The 19,368-nt window shown below is 40.0% G+C and overlaps 1 protein-coding gene across 8 annotated transcripts in view; it reads left to right on the top strand.

Moving 5' to 3' along the window:
* The window catches only part of LOC141117243 (Fc receptor-like protein 3), a 205,229-nt gene that overhangs the window by 60,972 nt on the left and 124,889 nt on the right, over positions 1 to 19,368 (top strand). For all 8 annotated transcript variants that reach the window (XM_073609982.1, XM_073609981.1, XM_073609979.1 and 5 more), the window contains exon 2: positions 4,860 to 4,880. In XM_073609982.1, coding sequence (XP_073466083.1) covers positions 4,860 to 4,880 — 21 coding nt within the window. The remainder of the gene's footprint in view (positions 1 to 4,859; positions 4,881 to 19,368) is intronic.

The raw sequence follows: 19,368 nt of genomic DNA, 5'->3' as shown, positions 1-19,368 counted from the left end.
ATAGTCTAGCTGCCTGACCGTGGTACTAATAGGATCAAATAGAACACCTGTAATTTTCTTCAGGTAGCTTTATATACTGTAACCAGACAAGCCTGCCTGTCAGTAGGAAGATAACAGGAACGGATCTAGCTGAACACTGTGAGCAGGACGCACTGTACTAAATGTAAATAGTCTAGCTGCCTGACCGTGGTACTAATAGGATCAAATAGAACACCTGTAATTTTCTTCAGGTAGCTTTATATACTGTAACCAGACAAGCCTGCCTGTCAGTAGGAAGATAACAGGAACGGATCTAGCTGAACACTGTGAGCAGGACGCACTGCACTAAATGTAAATAGCAGGAACGGATCTAGCTGAACACTGTGAGCAGGACGCACTGCACTAAATGTAAATAGCAGGAACGGATCTAGCTGAACACTGTGAGCAGGACGCACTGCACTAAATGTAAATAGCAGGAACGGATCTAGCTGAACACTGTGAGCAGGACGCACTGCACTAAATGTAAATAACAGGAACGGATCTAGCTGAACACTGTGAGCAGGACGCACTGCACTAAATGTAAATAGCAGGAACGGATCTAGCTGAACACTGTGAGCAGGACGCACTGCACTAAATGTAAATAGCAGGAACGGATCTAGCTGAACACTGTGAGCTGGACGCACTGCACTAAATGTAAATTGCAGGAACGGATCTAGCTGAACACTGTGAGCAGGACGCACTGCACTAAATGTAAATAGTCTAGAAGATAACAGGAACGGATCTAGCTGAACACTGTGAGCAGGACGCACTGCACTAAATGTAAATAGCAGGAACGGATCTAGCTGAACACTGTGAGCAGGACGCACTGCACTAAATGTAAATAGCAGGAACGGATCTAGCTGAACACTGTGAGCAGGACGCACTGCACTAAATGTAAATAGCAGGAACGGATCTAGCTGAACACTGTGAGCAGGACGCACTGCACTAAATGTAAATAACAGGAACGGATCTAGCTGAACACTGTGAGCAGGACGCACTGCACTAAATGTAAATAGCAGGAACGGATCTAGCTGAACACTGTGAGCAGGACGCACTGCACTAAATGTAAATAGCAGGAACGGATCTAGCTGAACACTGTGAGCAGGACGCACTGCACTAAATGTAAATTGCAGGAACGGATCTAGCTGAACACTGTGAGCAGGACGCACTGCACTAAATGTAAATAGTCTAGAAGATAACAGGAACGGATCTAGCTGAACACTGTGAGCAGGACGCACTGCACTAAATGTAAATAGCAGGAACGGATCTAGCTGAACACTGTGAGCAGGACGCACTGCATTAAATGTAAATAGTCTAGATAGAAGATAACAGGAACGGATCTAGCTAAACTGAATACAGTGTATATATATATATGCAACACCTGGGATGCATATATATACACAATACACTGTAAGTGCAGCTAACTGACTGACTGTTCTGCCTAATCTATCTAACTCAAATCAAATGACACTGTCTCTCTCTCTCTCTATCTCTCAGCACACCGGAACACACACTACACAGGGCCGCCGTGCAGGCGGCCTTATATAGTGTGGGGTGTGTACTAAATCCCCTGAGCCATAATTGGCCAAAGCCACCCTGGCTTTGGCCAATTACAGCTCTCTCTACTGACGGCGCTGTGATTGGCCAAGCATGCGGGTCATAGTGCATGCTTGGCCAATCATCAGCCAGCAATGCACTGCGATGCCGCAGTGAATTATGGGCCGTGACGCGCCACACGAATTTAGCGCGAACGGCCCATAACGTTCGCAATTCGGCGAACGATCGAACAGCCGATGTTCGAGTCGAACATGGGTTCGACTCGAACACGAAGCTCATCCCTAATTCTGATCCACCCTCGTATGTAGCTAAATGGGAGGCTGATCTTGGTCTTTCGCTGGAAGTAACCAAATGGGACAGGATCTGGAATACTACAAAATTATCTTCACAAAACATAATTGTTTTAGAAACTAACTATAAAGTGCTTACGCGCTGGTACTTAGTCCCTGGCAGAATTGCAAAATTTGCCCTCTAATTTCTTCTCATTCTGCTTTCGAGGCTGTAGTGATCTTGGCTCTCACCTTCATACCTGGTAGAATTGTCTAGTAGTCAAAAGGTATTGGAGAGATATATTTCTTATACTTTCAACCTTATTTGCAGTGTCTATACCTCCAGATCCTTTGAAAGTATTTTTGGCTTTAGATTTAAGAGCCCTATCACACAGCCAATTCAAACTTTTATAACAGATTACTACAGCTGTGAAACAAACTATAGCTAAAACCTGGAAATCTAACAATTTGGTATTAAATGAAACCAAGCATAGAATCAATCAAGCTATGGTTCTTGCCAAAATAGAGGCTATAGCTCAAGACAAAATAAGTTACTTTAAGAGTATATGGCTCCCTTGGGTGACTCACTAGTTACCATCAAATTTTGATGAAGCTCTGTTGATGCCTTGATAATTACACTCACATATACACTCTCTCTTCTATAGCCATATGATTATTAACACACTCAGCCCTGGGGATTCTTCCTATCGCATCTCCTTTTTCTTTTTCTTTCTCTTTCCTTCTACCTGTCTTTTCATTATACTTTTCTCTATCTTTTTTTTTTTCCCTTTAGGTTAAAATAGCAATGTATACTCTACCTGGTTTCATAAAATCATAGATATAAGCTCCTAGAAGCTTTATAACAGTGATAATCCCTTATCACTCTTTTCTGATGCATATTTTAGTTTAGTTGTAACTTTTTACTTATCTGAGGCTTTATTATATCTTTAGTATCCATTTTAGATTCCAGCCTCTATTGACCAAACTATAAAATGTTATCTACACCACTGATCCTAAAACAAACTATGCAAAATAGGCTACTTTCAGTTAAATTGTGGAGCAATTGTTGTTTATTATACCTTGACATGTTACTTTCTAGCACTGCTTTTGAACCTATCTTTGTGATTTGTTAAACTTTAATAAACAAATTTGACAAGGAAAGAAACAAAGCCAAAGCATGGGCTCATTGCAAATATATTGCTGTTTCCCTTATGAGGAAAAGGGGCCCTGGCTGCCATAAACTTGGTACATTCATGCATCCATGCATGTTAAATTGTTTTACCTCCCCTGGGCTGCCCAGGTCCTTAAAATAAAGTAAAAGATTGGGCACCACAAGGAAAGGGTAGGAAAGCAAGAAAGAATTTAAAGTGGAGTTCCACCCAAAAAAAAAAAAAAAAAATGTCATTAATGTGCATGAAATTAATAAAAAAAAACATTTGAAGACATTTTTTTTTTACTTACCTTTTTTATGCCTGTTGCTATGTGGTCCCACGAAATCTGCCTCCTTCATCACCTCGGCTCCTGACGTCACTTCCCTTGGCGCCTCCGCTCGCTACTGCTCCTGGGAGATGTGTGTCATCATTTCCCAGGAGTCAGTGGGCTACGCCGAGGGCAAGGTTGCCATAACAACGGGACAGGCACTTCCGACGCCGACGCCCGTTGTTATGGCAACCTGTATACTTTACAGCGCCGCTACGGCGCATTACTGCACATGCGCGATAACGAGGCAGTGTATGCTGGTCCAGCAGCAGCACCGTATCCCGGAACAGGATGCTTGTGGGCTTCACATGACCACAAGCAAAATCAGAATGTACAGCACAAGATAAAACAGATGAAACCGGACATCGGGGGAGAAATAAAACAGAAGACCTGAGTGTTAAAACACCTTTTTAAATGCTTGTAAAAGGTTTAAAAAATATATAGTTTGTAGTTGTAACTCTGCTTTAAGAAGTGTGGGAGATCATTAACTTCTGACCAGCCATTAAGAAAGTGCCCACCTACCTTCTTGACTTCAAGTTACAGCTTTGTTTTTTGTTTTTTTACCTTGTTAGCTTTAAATGGTTAAGGCTTTAAGTCCTACGAGAACCTTGGTTGGTGAATGCCTGTCTGGAGCTTGTGGTGAAGACAGGTGTTTAGACAATGTTATATTATATGTTATGATGCTCATGGTCTCCCTGTGATTGGCATGGATATAGAACAGGTCTATGTTGGTTTGGAAACAAATAAAGCTTTGGCCTTGACCTTGAACAAAGGTTTGTCTGATGTATTCTTGATGAGGGCAAGATTTTCAAAGGATTGGTTAAGTGTGTCTTACTTGGAGTATACCTATGGTTCTCAGCAGCCATACATGAGACTAACTCAGTTCAAGTGTGTGTTTTGGGTACCTGCCCCATCATTTATATCCACAAGGACAACTCAGCTTGTTTATATGCCACATGGGCCTTAAACACCACCTGTCACCAACATACAGTGCATCTTTAAGCTCAACTTCAGTCAAAAAGATTTTCTTTATTTGCCAATGCAGTAGCTAAGGGTCAATTTTATTTTTCTGTGACCTCTTCAGGGAAAATGTGGATATTTATTGTTATTGCTTGTCAGCACAACTGTAACACAAACAGCAATAACGACTTGACATGGCTTTGACACTTTCCTTGGTTGGACTTTAATATCTTTACCATAGTGATTTGACAACACTTCACAGATTTGTCAATGTTTCCAACATTATTAAACATCTTCATTTGAATGTGACTAACTACTACTAACTATACAGTGAGGCTGATTTTACATGCTAATCACTTGGGCTGGGTGAGGCGTGCAGCTATCTCTTTCTACTTTTATACCATTAGGAATGTGTGCTGTACCTGGACTTTTTAAATTTCTGGCAAATTGCCTTTTTCACCAATCCTGCACACTTCCATCAAAGCAGTGGTTTATCTGCAGAAAGGAAAAATGTTTAAATGTTGAGATACTTAAAATACCATATTCTAAACACTCTTTTTATTTTTTATCTTTCAGTGTCTTCTTGGGTAAAAGCTGGTGAGTTTATCTTAGAAGAGGTTTATACTTCATATTATTTCTGTTCGCACATTCATATTATTTATATTATAGTATTTTACATACAGTATGCATGATGTAAGCCATATTTACCACTTATACATGACATATGCACGCATTACATATTTCTGCTATAAAAGTACAAAAAGGGATATACCTGACTGTCAATAATAGTCTAAGAAGCGCTAAGGTGCAGAGCTTCATCAGAAGCTGTAGAAGTGTCACCAAACTTTAATACCATGTTTCTTATACTCATAACCATACATTAAATTGGAACTTAACAGGGAGCTTAATATTGTACCACCAACTGACGGTGATAAGTGAACCCAAGGTAACTTACCCAACCATAAAATTTCATCCTTTAGAAAGAGTTCAGACTGCCATCCCTGCATTTTAATACAAACTGAACACTCAGTTTAAATGGCCTAAATACATTCCAAGTGCATCAAAACAAAATATGTGCAGTCACCTGATAGAATGCGGTAGAGAGACTCTTAGTCTCTGCATGGAAATGGTGGTCTTCCTGCCGAGGTCTGATATGCCCAATGCTGATTCAGAGGTCAGCAAAACAACTGAGTTTTGTTGATTGCAGATCTATAGAATAGGTTTGACTCTGCAGGAGGAGGAGGAGGGCTTAGACCCTTGCAGAGAGACCACTGTTGTGCACAGAGTGCAAAGGCTCTTCTCTATAGCAACTTTCCTAGTAGTTGTAGGTTCTTCTGAAGAACATGAATTGTATTGCCCTGTACACACGGTCAGACATTGATCGGACATTCCGACAACAAAATCCATGGATTTTTTCCAATGGATGTTGGCTCAAACCTGTCTTGCATACACACGGTCACACAAAGTTGTCGGAAAATCCAATCGTTCCGAGCGCGGTGAGGTAAAACACGTACGTCAGGACTATAAATGGGGCAGTAGCCAATAGCTTTCATCTCTTAATTTATTCTGAGCATGCGTGGCACTTTGTCCGTCGGATTTGTCTACACACGATCGGAATTTAACCGATCGGATTTTGTTGTGGGAAAATTTTATAGCCTGCTCTCAAACTTTGTGTGTCGGAAATTCCTATGGAAAATGTGTGATGGAGCCCACACACGGTCGGAATTTCCGACAACAAGGTCCTATCACACATTTTCCATCGGAAAATCCTATCGTGTGTACAGGGCATAAGTCTTTGCACACTTTGTACATGTTTTCAGAACTTTGCACATACTTTTCATGTATCTGTGTTTTATTTTTGTTTCAGGTACTTATATAGCGCCATCAATTTACGCAGCGCTTTACATTTTACATTGTACATTCACATCAGTCCCTACCCTCAAGGATCTTACACTCTAAGGTCCCTAACTCACATTCATACATACTAGGGAGAATTTAGACAGGATCCAATTAACCTACCAGCATGTCTTTGGAGTGTTGGAGGAAACCGGAGTACCCGGAGGAAACCCACGCAGGCACAGGGAGAACATGCAAACTCCAGGCAGGTAGTGTCATGATTGGGATTTGAACCAGCAACCCTTCTTACTGCTAGGTGAAAGTGCTATCCACTACACCACTGTGACCTGAAAATTTAATTAGCTTCAAATACAGACGGAAAAACAAAAACAAAACACAGGTGACTTAATGTATTACTGATTTGGCCCTAGCAATTGTAAAGCAAGATGATGGGAAATATATAATTTGTTGTATTTTCTGGCAATGCCAGATCTACACCCAATAAATATAGTTAAAACGAATATCTGAAAATTCCTTCTACTGCCAATTTGTTTGACCTCCTGTTGTGGTCGTTATGTAAGGTTGCAAGGAACTAGCTATTACTTATTAGGGAAATGACATAACTATTTACATGTTACTGCACTGTCAGTCATTTAAAGAGGCAATAAAATAAACTAGAGGCACTGGATCCGATGTCTGGCTTCTTCAAATGCAGTTTGGTAGTGGATCTTGTAAAATGGATCAAGGTCGAACTGAACAAAATGAGGTAGGGGAATAGTTCCAACAAGACACACCCAACTTCAGAGGTTCACATAAAGAGAAGATAGAAGTGCTAAAAGATCAGTTCCAAAAAATCCATACAACCTTTATTCTTGAAAAAACTCCATTGAGTCACAATCAGTAGAAAAATGATAGCCAACATGTTGACAGATGTTTGTACTGAAATATTAAAACCTAAATCTAAAACCCAATCTAAAAATTGAAGACATTGCCATGTGTTTCCACAAATCAACAAAACAACTCAAAGAAGATATGAACAAATATAGTCTAAAAATATATATATTTATTTACTAAAAATCAGTGCAAAATAATATCAAAATATACTTGGTGATAACCCTGGATATAAGTATTCATTTCAATAATGTGAATAAATCAAAGGGTGAGACTATAACCTAAACCTTTGGTTTTAAAATCTCAAAGTAAAACTAAATAACCATTCAATAGGCAATAAACAGCTTTAAAAGGCTTAGCAAAATACAAAACAACCAAGTGTGAATATTCACACTTACAACTTCTTCTCAAACAACGTATCTGCACATCCAACTTCTTAAAACACACAGACAATTTTTTGTCCCGTGCATAGAACTTGGTAATTTGACCAAGACTGCAATTAAGGCAAATATTTTTCTCTAATGCATTTCCTGTTTAAACATATCCCAAAACTAGGCCATTCACTAAAACTAAAATTAGTATTGTAATATAAATATAAATATAAATATATATATATATATATATATATATATATATATATATATATATATATGAAAAAAGGAGAAAGCACTCACATCGCCACATCCGTAATTTAGAGGAATACAACTAAAAGGAAGGGATACTTAGACAGTATAGACAGTAAACCTAGGTCAGACTTTAAAGGCATAAGGAACAATACCAAAATATAGAAAAATAACAATGTTTATTGAAAAATACATAGCATGAATAGAGCATTCAAAGAATTAAAAATCATGTATAATGATACAAAATGTATACAGTGAGCCCTTGTGCATCAACGCGTTTCACCGTTTTTTCACCGCTTCTTCAGGACACATTCAAGGTTTTACAGATAGCAATAGAGAACGGATCTCACTGTCTTGCAGGGAAATAAATATAGATATCCAGATTAAGATCTTCAAAAGTACCATCCCCACAAGGAATGGTTCACCATAGTCTGTATATGAGTAGGTAGAACTGGCCAGATCTGCTAGCAAAATGAAGCAGAATTAAGTAATTCCAAAGGCAAGGGCACGATGATACCATAGGTGGTGACCCAGTACTAGAGACCAAAGATAGAGGGAGTTAAGGCATTAAAGCCCACCAACCATTATAGTAATTGGACAGAGACTCATGTACCTAGACAGAGTACTGTGAAGTTGTCCATAATATACAACAAGAATTCCAAAAAGGAAAAATTATGAGTTGTCCCTGGGAGACAGCCTTTCACTAGTCACCATCGTGTTAGTCTGGAACTAGATTCCAGACTGACACACCACACCCACGATCACCGCGCTGTGCGCCCACATATGCTCGTGTAATAACAATACCATATAACTTATTTCTAATATGAGTACTTGTACTTGATTATACAAGGTACTCTTTAAACACTGTTTAAATACGTCTCTTTCCTTATTTCAGTTAAGAAAAAAAATAAATGTCTTTCTGTTCAGTGATATCTCAGATCTTGGATGTAACCTTATCTTTAACATAACATTAGCCTCCAGGCCAAAGCTGGTCCCTTAATTTATGACCTAAGATAATTTAAGATAAAACTCTCTAAGTCTCCTTGTGAAGGACTCCAAGAAAAAAACAAAAAAAAACATGAACTCAGCTTCAACTTTAGAAAGAGAGAAAAAAAATAGTTACAAAATGGCTTCTCTCACATCCACAAAAGCATGAAAAAAGAAGATAATAATAATATAATACACGGAGGCCTTCTACATTCTTGTCATGTCAAGAAATCCCTTTACATTGGGGGTGAGGGTTTGGTTGCTAGAGTTTCTAATATGGACTGTGGTAAAGTCTCCTATATGGACTTCTTCACCTGAAAATATGTGGTGCTTAGTGGCTGGTTAATGGCTTTGCTGATATATATATATACCGTCAGGTCCATAAATATTGGAACATTGACATAATTCTAATCTTTTTGACCACCACAATGGATTTAAAATGAAACTAACAACTGCAGAACTGCAGAATTTCAGCTTTAATTTGAGGGTATTTACATCAAAATCAGGTGAACGGTGTAGGAATTACAACAGTTTGTATATGTACCTCCCACTTTTTAAGGGACTAAAAGTAATGGGACAATTGGCTGCTCAGCTGTTTCATGAACAGGTGTGTGTTATTCCCTCATTATCCCATGTACAAGGAGCAGCTAAAAAGTCAAGAGTTCATTTCAAGTGTGCTTTTTGCATTTGGAATCTGTTGCTGTCAACTCTCAATATGAGATCCAAGGAGCTGTCACTATCAGTGAAGCAAGCCATAATTAGGCTGAAAAAACAAAACAAACCCATCAGAGAGGTAGCAAAAACATTAGGTGTGGCCAAATCAACTGTTTGGAACATCCTTAAAAAGAAAGAACGCACCGGTGAGCTCAGCAACACCAAAAAACCCGGAAGACCATGGAAAACAACTGTGGCGGATGACAGAAGAATCCTTTCCCTGGTGAGCCTCAAAAACAGGAAGGCCAGATTAGAGTTTGCCAAACAACATTTAAAAAAGCCTTCACAGTTCTGGAACAACATCCTATGGACAGATGAGACCAAGATCAACTTGTACCAGAGTGATGGGAAGAGAAGAGTATGGAGAAGGAAAGGAACTGCTCATGTTCCAAAGCATACCACCTCATCAGTGAAGCATAGTGGTGGTAGTGTCATGGCATGGGCATGTATGGCTGCCAATGGAACTGGTTCTCTTGTATTTACTGATGATGTGACTACTGGCAAAAGCAGCAGGATGAATTCTGAAGTGTTTCGGGCAATATTATCTGCTCATATTCAGCAAAATGCTTCAGAACTCATTGGACGGCGCTTCACAGTGCAGATGGACAATGACCCGAAGCATACTGCGAAAGCCACCAGAGAGTTTTTTAAGGGAAAGAAGTGGAATTTTATGCAATGACCAAGTCAATCACCTGACCTGAATCCGATTGAGCATGCATTTCAATTGCTGAAGACAAAACTGAAGGGAAAATGCCCCAAGAACAAGCAGGAACTGAAGACAGTTGCAGTAGAGGCCTGGCAGAGCATCCCCAGGGATGAAACCCAGCCTCTGGTGATGTCTGTGCATTCCAGACTTCAGGCTGTAATTGACTGCAAAGGATTTGCAACCAAGTATTAAAAAGTGAAGTTTGATGGATGATTGTTAATCTGTCCCATTATTTTTGGTCCCTTAAAAAGTGGGAGGCACATATACAAACTGTTGTAATTCCTACACTGTTCATCTGATTTGGATGTAAATACCCTCAAATTAAAGCTGAAAGTCTGCAGTTAAAACACATCTTGTTAGTTTCATTTCAAATCCATTGTGGGGGTGTATAGAGCAAAAAAGATTAGAATTGTGTCGATGTCCCAATATTTATGGACCTGACTGTATATATATATATATATATATATATATATATATATATATATATATATATATATATATGCAGCCAAGCACTGCATAAACTGTTGGTCCTATATAAATCTTGTATAATAATAATAATAATGATAATTTTGATAATATATTTAAAGAGACATAGCTGACTGATTTGCTCACTCTCTGATTTTTAATCAGAGAATGAAGACCAGGGAGCATGTCATTCCAAATGTGGGAGTAACTTGGTAAGGACCCCTTTTATAAAATTACATAACTGACAAGAGGAATTTAAAGTGTTACTAAAGACTTGTTTTTTTTTGTTTAACCTGTTGCTGCCCGCCCACTGTCATATGACGGCAACTTTGAGATGCAACGAAGTGCTGGCCTTGAGGTGGAAGGATAACAGGAATGTGTACATGATGTCCACCATCCATGACAACACTACAGTTGAAGTTCAGAGAAGACGAGGTCCTATTGTAAAGCCAAAATGTGTACAAGATTACAAGCTGTACATGGGGAGGTGTGGATTTCAACGACCAAATGCTTCAGCCCTATTTAGCAATAAGGAGGTCCCGCTTCTGGTACAAGAAAGTAGCACTCTATTTAATTCATTTGGCCATTTATAATGCTTACATACTTTACACCAAATTCACAGAAAGCCCTGCCCACTTCCTAAAATTCATTGAAGAAGTTGTCACGTTCCTCATCTACCATCAAAGACCCCCCCCCCCCCTGGAAAACCTTTGCTCTGATGCTGTTAACCGACTTCATGAACGCCACTTCCCAGACCACGTTCCACCATCTGAGGCAGGCCGAAGATGCCAAAAAAGATGTCGAGTATGCAGCAGTAAAGGATTTAGAAAAGATACCAGCTACCATTGTCCCCAGTGTCCCCAGTGTCCCCTTGAACTCGGCCTTTGCATTGGTGAATGCTTCAGACTATATCACACATCCCTAAAATATTAGCCCATATTCTTAACCATTTCCCCATTTTCATCATCTGTGCTGACAATTTCCCATGTTTCCTCAAATAACCATGCCACTGCCTTCTACATAAACTGACCCTGGCCTGTTTTTTGACTATGCCTCTGCCAACCATTTGGACTGCTTACATTTGAACTGACCCTGGCCTGTTTTACCAACTACGCTTCTGCCCACCACTTGGACTGCTTGCACGTCATCTGACCCTGGCCTGTTTTATGGACTATGCTTTTGCCTACCGCTTGGACTAATCTGTTGCCCTGCTACTGTAGGACACAGGGGTCTCACATGTGAGGGGCTCCAGAAATGTTTTTCCAGCTGGAGAAAACGATTTTTTTTTGTTGTCTCCGGGTTTCCGAATTTCCGGATTAGGGTCTGAAGTCCGGAGACTTCATAGAGATTTGCATGGGTCGAAGCCTCTACCCCTGTGCCCCTGTGCACAGGTCTTACCTGATTGCGGCCCTCAGCCTGCTGCTGACTTACTGCCGCCACCCCCCTGCCTATAGCATAAACTGACCACACCTCTGCCTGCTACCTGGACTATGGAAATAATTAGCTGTAGAAAGAGACAGTATGTTTACGAAGGGCTCGAGAGCGGTACAATAATGAGTGCAGGGAGGGTAACGGTGTACCAGGACCAATAATATGGCTGTGTTGGCTGTCTCTGCCTGGACAATTTCTATGGACAAATGCTTTGGCTGTGCTGACGATATCCTTGTGCTGACTATAGACAATATTCCTGCCTGCTGTCTGGATAATTACTATTGTTGCTAAGCACATCCCTGCCTGCTGCCTGCTGCCTTCACCAATTCTCTCCTCTGGGAACACTACTAAAACCACAGGTAATACTTATTTTTACCCTTTCCCTCAATAGAATTTATTTTGGAGTGTAATTTTTGGTATGTAAATGCTATGTGTTAGAAATATAAGGGCCTTCAAAAATAATAGGTTGTCAGGAAATTAGATGTGTAATTTATGTTTGTAGAACGCCTGAAGATGCTACTTCACTGGTGGGCCTCTGTATGTGGCCAGGCTGTGTAAAAGTCTCACAAATGTGGTATTGCCATACTCAGAAGGAGTAGCAGAGTGTATTTAGGAGTGTCATTTTTGCTATGTACATGCTATGTGTTGGAAATATCTTAAAAATTGACAACTTTGTGGAAAAAAAATGCGTCTTCATTTTTTTTCCACATTTTCCAAAAACTTCTGGAGAAAAATTAACAGTTCAAAAGACTCATTATGCCTCATTGATTATATGTTGGGGTGTCTGCTTTCCAAAATGGGGTCATTTTGTGGGCGTTTCCATTGTCCTGGGGCTCCAGGGCCTTCAAAACTGTAATAGGTGGTTGAGAAATGAGATGTGTAGTTTATGCTTGTAGAACGCCTGAAGGTGCTACTTCCCTGGTGGGCCTCTGTATGTGGCCAGGCTGTGTAAAAGTCTCACACATGTGGTATCGCCATACTCAGGAGGAGTAGCAGAATGTATTTTTGGGGTGTCATTTTTGCTATGTACATGCTATGTGTTGGAAATATCTTAAAAATTGACAACTTTGTGGAAAAAAAGCATTTTCATTTTTTTTCCACATTTTCCAAAAACTTCTGGAAAAAAATAAACAGTTCAAAAGACTCATTATGCCTCATAGATTATACGTTGAGTTGTCTGCTTTCCAAAATGGGGTCATTTTGTGGGTATTTGTACTTTCCTGGCTTGTTAGTGTCTCAAGAAATGAGATAGGTCTTCAGTACATCAGGTGTGATCAGGTGTGATCAATTTTCAATGATTTGCACCATAGCTTGTAGACTCTATAACTTTCACAAAAACTAAATAATATACACTAATAAGGGTTATTTTTACCAAAGATATGTAGTCGTATACATTTTGGCCAAAATTTATGAAGAAAATTTACTAATTTGCAAAATTTTATGACAGAAACAAAGAAAAATGCATTTTTTCACCAAATTTTCAGTCTTTTTTTATTTATAGCACAAAAAATAAAAAACCCACTAGTGATTACTGTAAAGACCACCAAAAGAAAGCTCTATTTGTGTGAAAAAAAGGACACAAATTTCATTTGGGTGCAGTGTTGCATGACTGAGTAATTGTCATTCAAAGTGTGAGAGCGCTGAAAGCTGAACCTGGGGCTCAGGTAAGTATTGGGGGGGGGGGGCTGAGGGGGGCTGCTGCATAGAAGATAAATGCATAGAAGATAAAAAAATTCTGCCCTTAGAACCACTTCAAGGCGGAACGTCAACTAAAAAATTAAGTTCCGCCTTCTCGGATTTAGGTGGGGGTTTGGTTGCTAGAGTTCCTGATATGGACTGTGGTAAAGTCTCCTATATGAACTTCTTCACCTGCCTGAAGATGTGTGGAGCTTAGTGGCTGGGTAATGGCTTTGCTGGTATATATATATATATATATATATATATATATATATATATATATATATATATATATATATATGCAGCAAGCACTGCGTAAACTGTTGGCACTTTATAAATCCTGTATAATAACAATAATAATAATGATAATATATTTAAAGAGACAAGGCTGACTGATTTGTTCACTCTCTGATTTTCAATCAGAGAATGAAGATCAGGGAGCATGTATTTCCAAACGTCAGAGTAACTTAGTAAGGGATCAGAAGGACCCCTTTTATAAAATTACATAACTGACAAGAGCGATTTAAAGGGGTACTAAAGTCTTTTTTTTTTTTGTCTAACATGTTTGTTTGTTTTTTTTTAAACAAAAAAAAAACAAGACTTTAGTACCGTTTGAAAACCCTCTTGTTAGTTATGTAATTTTATAAAAGGGGTCCTTCTGACCCCCTTACCAAGTTACTCCCACATTTGTAAGTACATGCTCCCTTGTCTTCATTCTCTGATTGAAATGAGGAGAGAGATGGGGCAAAGCTGAGCTGCTTGCTGTGGGGGCACTCGGTAGGGGCCAGGAGCGATGGCGAGGGACTCGAGAAGAGGAGGATCTGGGTTGATTTGTGCAAAACCAACTGCACAGAGTAGGTAAGTATATCATGTTTTTTTTGTTTTTTATACTTACCTGCTCTATGCAGTTGGTTTTACACAAATTAGCCCAGATCCTTCTCTTCTCAGGTCCCTCGCCATCGCTCTGCCGAGTGCCCCCACAGCAAGCAGCTCGGCCCTGCCCCATCTCTGTTCTCATTGGCTCACTGACTTTGATTGACAACAGGGGGCGCCTGCTGTGTTTCTCAGCCAATCAGGAGAGAGAGTCCCGAACAGCTGAGTATCTCTGCAACATCGCTGGATCGAGGTGGGGCTCAGGTAAGTATAAGGGGGCTGAGGGGGGCTGCTGCACACAGAAGGTTTTTTTATCTTAATGCATAGATGATAAAAAAATCTTCTGCCTTTAGAACCACTCTAAGGAAGAACGTCATAAAAAAAATGAACTTCCACCTTCCCCCCATAACATTTGGATGTTTTTTTTTTCTGTAAGTGGGTACCTATTTATGACAGGTATCTGCTTCCACTCCAAAATTCCCCCCCCCCCATCCCCTCCCTTCCTACATCACAGGTCCCAGAAGGCTGTGGGTCCATTCAGAAACCGTAGCGTGGCTCTCACATGCACAGTGGGGATCTGGCTGTGAGCCAGTAAGAAGCCAAAACTGGCTTTCCACAAGTGAGATGGCAGTACCAGGGATCTGAAGACCGGCAAAGAACTGGCCCGAGTGAGTGACCACACTGGATCCTAAGTGTGTTTTTACAGCTGCTAACTTTTAATTTTTATACAAATAACCAAAGTTATTCTTTAATTAATTTAACCAATGGATCAGACATGATTCACAAATAATTACTTCTGTAATGTAAAATAACTCAAGCAACATATGAACCTATTTATTTTGACAAAATGTTTACTGCAATTTAATATAAAATGTACTGTATACTACTAAAGTAAAAAAGTAAAGCAAAAATAAAATCTCTAATGCGCAATAATTACTTGTGAATATGTAATAAAGTTTGATAGTTATATCTGCAGGCTCTCTACTGCAATTATATGCATTGGTGCTAGGGGGGCAGGTTTTTTGACAGCACCAAACTTTAGACATAGCTCAGAGGACAGAGCTAAGACTTTTTGGAGAAATCATTTTAACCACCTCAATACAGGGCACTCAAACCCCCTTCCTGCCCAGACAAATTTTCAGCTTTCGGTGCTCTCACACTTTGAATGACAATTACTCAGTCATGCAACACTGTACCCAAATTAAATTTGTGTCTTTTTTTTCACACAAATAGAGTTTTCTTTTGGTGGTATTTAATTAATAATGGGTTTTTTATTTTTTGTTCTATAAATAAAAAAAGACCGTAAATTTTGTGAAAAATTTACCATATTAGTAATTTTTTCTTCATAAATTTTATACTGCTATATATCTTTGGTAAAAATAACCCAAATTAGTGTATATTATTTGGTCTTTGTGAAAGTTATAGAGTCTACAAACTATGGTGCCAATCACTGAAAATTGAAAACATCTGATCAGGCCTTCAGTACATCAGGTGAATCTCATTTCTTGAGGTACTAACAAGTCAGAAAAGTACAGATATCTCCCAAATTACCCCTTTTTAGAAAGTAGCATGGTGAGTTTTTTTAAGTTGTAATTTTTTACAAAATTGTCGTATTAACTGGTTATTTCTCTCACAGAGCATATGCATACAACAAATTACACCCCAAAATACATTCTGCTACTCCTCCTGAGTATGGCGATACCACATGTGTGGGACTTTTACACTGCCTGGCCACATACAAAGGCCCAACATTGAAGTAGCACCATCAGGCGATCTAGGAGAATAAATTGCACATCTCATTTCTTAACCACCTATTACACTTTTGAAGATCCTGGAGCACCAGGACAATGGAATTGCCCATAAAATGACCCCATTTTGGAAAGCAAACACCCCAACGTATAATCTATGAGGCATAATGAGTCTTTTGAACTGTTATTTTTTTTCCAGAAGTTTTTGGAAAATGTGGAAAAAAAATGAAAACACATTTTTTTTACACAAAGTTGTCCATTTATAAGATATTTCCAACACATAGCAAATACATAGCAAAAATGACACCCCAAAATACATTCTGGTACTCCTCCTGAGTATGGCGATACCACATGTGTGGGACTTTTACACAGCCTGGCCACATAAAAAGGCCCAACATTGAAGTAGCACCATCAGGCGATCTACGAGCATAAATTGCACATCTCATTTCTCAACCACCTATTACACCTTTGAAGGCCCTGGAGCACCAGGACAATGGAATTACCCACAAAATGACCCCATTTTTGAAAGCAAACACCCCAACCCAGCGTATAATCTATGAGGCATAATGAGTCTTTTGAATGGCTATTTTTTTTTTTTTTGGTTTTTGGAAAATGTGGAAAAAAAATAAAAACGCAATTTTTTTTACACAAAGTTGTCAATTTATAAGATATTTCCAACACATAGCAAATACATAGCAAAAATGACACCCCACAATACATTCTACTACTCCTCCTGAGTATGGTGATACCACATGTGTGGGACTTTTACACAGCCTGGCCACATACAAAGGCCCAACATTGAAGTAGCACCATCAGGCGATCTATGAGCATAAATTGCACATCTCATTTCTTAACCACCTATTACACTTCTGAAGGCCCTGGAGCACCAGGACAATGGAATTGCCCACAAATTTGGAAAGCAAATACCCCAACGTATAATCTATGAGGCATAATGAGTCTTTTGAATGGTTATTTTTTTTCCAGAAGTTTTTGGAAAATTTAGAAAAAAAAACGCATTTTTTTTTTACACAAAGTTGTCCATTTATAAGCTATTTCCAACACATAGCAAAAATGACACCCCAAAATACATTCTGCTACTCCTCCTGAGTATGGGGATACCACATGTGTGAGACTGTTACACAGCTTGGCCACATACAGAGGCCAAACCTCCAAGTAGCACCATCAGGCGTTATAGGAGCATACATTACATAGATAATTTCCTGGCAACCTATCATTTTTGAAGGCCCTTCATATTTCTAACATATAACATGTACATACCAAGAATTACAATCAAAAATAAATTCTTTGTGGAAAGGGTAAAAAAAAGTATTACCTGTGCTTTTAGTAGTGTCCACGGAAGAGAGCACTGGTCCAGGCAGCAGTCAGGGATGTGCTTAGCGACAGCAATAGTAATTATCCAGGCAGCAGGCCGGAATATCGTCTATAGTCAGCACAAGGATATTGTCAGCACAGCCAAAGCATTTGTCCATAGAAATTGTCCAAGCAGAGACAGCCAGCATATTGGTCCTGGTACACTGTTACCTGCAGACACTCATTATTGTACTGCTCTCCAGCCCTTCATAAACATACTGCCTCTTGCTACAGCTAATTATTTGCATAGTCCAAGTAGCAGGCAGAGGTGTGGTCCATTCATGCGGCAGGCAAAGGCATGATGGCAGTAAATCAGCAGCAGGCTGAGGGCCGCAATTGGGTAAGACCTGTGCACAGGTGCACAGGGGTAGAGGCTTCGACCCACACAAATCTCTATGAAGCCTCCGGACTCCAGACCCTAGTCCGGAAATTACAAAACCCAAAGAAAACAAATAAAAAAATTTTCTCCGTCCGGAAAAACTATTCTGGAGCCCCTCACATATGTGAGACCCCTGTGTACTACAGTAGCAGGGCAACAGATCAGTCCAAGTGATAGGCAAAAGCATAGTCCATAAAACAGGCCAAGGTCAGTTCACGTGCAAGCAGTCCAAGCGGTGGGAAGAAGCATAGTCACAAAACAGGCCAGGTCAGTTCACGTGGAAGCAGTCCAAACGGTAGGCAGAGGCATAGTCACAAAACAGGCCAGGGTCAGTTCACGTGCAAGCAGTCCAAACGGTGGGCAGAGGCATAGTCACAAAACAGGCCAGAGCCAGTTCATGTGGAAGCAGTCCAAACGGTAGGCAGAGGCATAGTCAAAAAGCAGGCCAGGGTCAGTTCACATGGAAGGCAGTGGCACGGGTATTTGGGGAAGCATGGAAAATGGTCAGCACAGATGATGAAAATGGGGAAAATATGGGCTAATATTTTAGGGATATATGATAAAGTTCGAAGCATTCACCAATGCAAAGGCCAGGTTGGGAGAGACACTGGGGACAATGGAAGCTGGTATCTTTTCTAAATACTCTTCTGCTGCACATGTGACATCTTTTTTGCTGTCTTTGGCCTGCTTCTGATGGTGGAATGTTGTACGGGAAGTGGCGTTCATGAAGTCGGCTAACAGCATCAGAGCGAAGGTCTTCTGGGGGGGTCTTTGTTAATAGATGAGGGACGTGACCACTACTTCTATGAATTTTAGGAAGGGGGCGGGGCTTTCTGTGGATTTTGTGTAGACTATGTAGGAATTGTAAATGGCCAAATGGATGAGATAAATTGCTACCTTCTTGTACCAGAATCGGGACCTCCTTATTGACAAATAGGGCTGAATCATTTGATCATTGAAATCCACCCCCCCATGTAGATATTATAATCTTGGACACATGTCGGTTTTTCAATGGGACCTCGTCTTCACTGAACTACAACTGTAGTGTCATCGTGAATGGTGGACATCATGTGCACGTTCCTGTTATCCTTCCACCTCAAGGCCAGCACTTCATTGCATCTCAGTGTTGCTCTTTCCCCCCTTTGCAGCTTTGCAGGCCAGGGTTTTTTCGATATATAGGTGTTTAAAAAGGGGCAGGCTGGTATAAAAGTTGTCAAGGTATAAATGATATCCTTTTTTCAGAAGTGGGTAAGTCAGGTCCCATATGATTTTTCCAGTTGTGCCCATGTAGGCAGGGCACTCAGGGGGCTGGAGCTGGGAATCTCTTCCTTCATATATGCGGAACGCATACAGATATCCCATGGCTCTCTCACAGAGTTTGTAA

The sequence above is a fragment of the Aquarana catesbeiana genome, linkage group LG13 (genome assembly GCF_042186555.1).
Source record: "Aquarana catesbeiana isolate 2022-GZ linkage group LG13, ASM4218655v1, whole genome shotgun sequence".
NCBI classification, from domain to species: Eukaryota; Metazoa; Chordata; class Amphibia; order Anura; family Ranidae; genus Aquarana; species Aquarana catesbeiana.
Note: the sequence above shows the minus strand (reverse complement) of the source record. Positions and strands in the feature narration are given on the sequence as shown.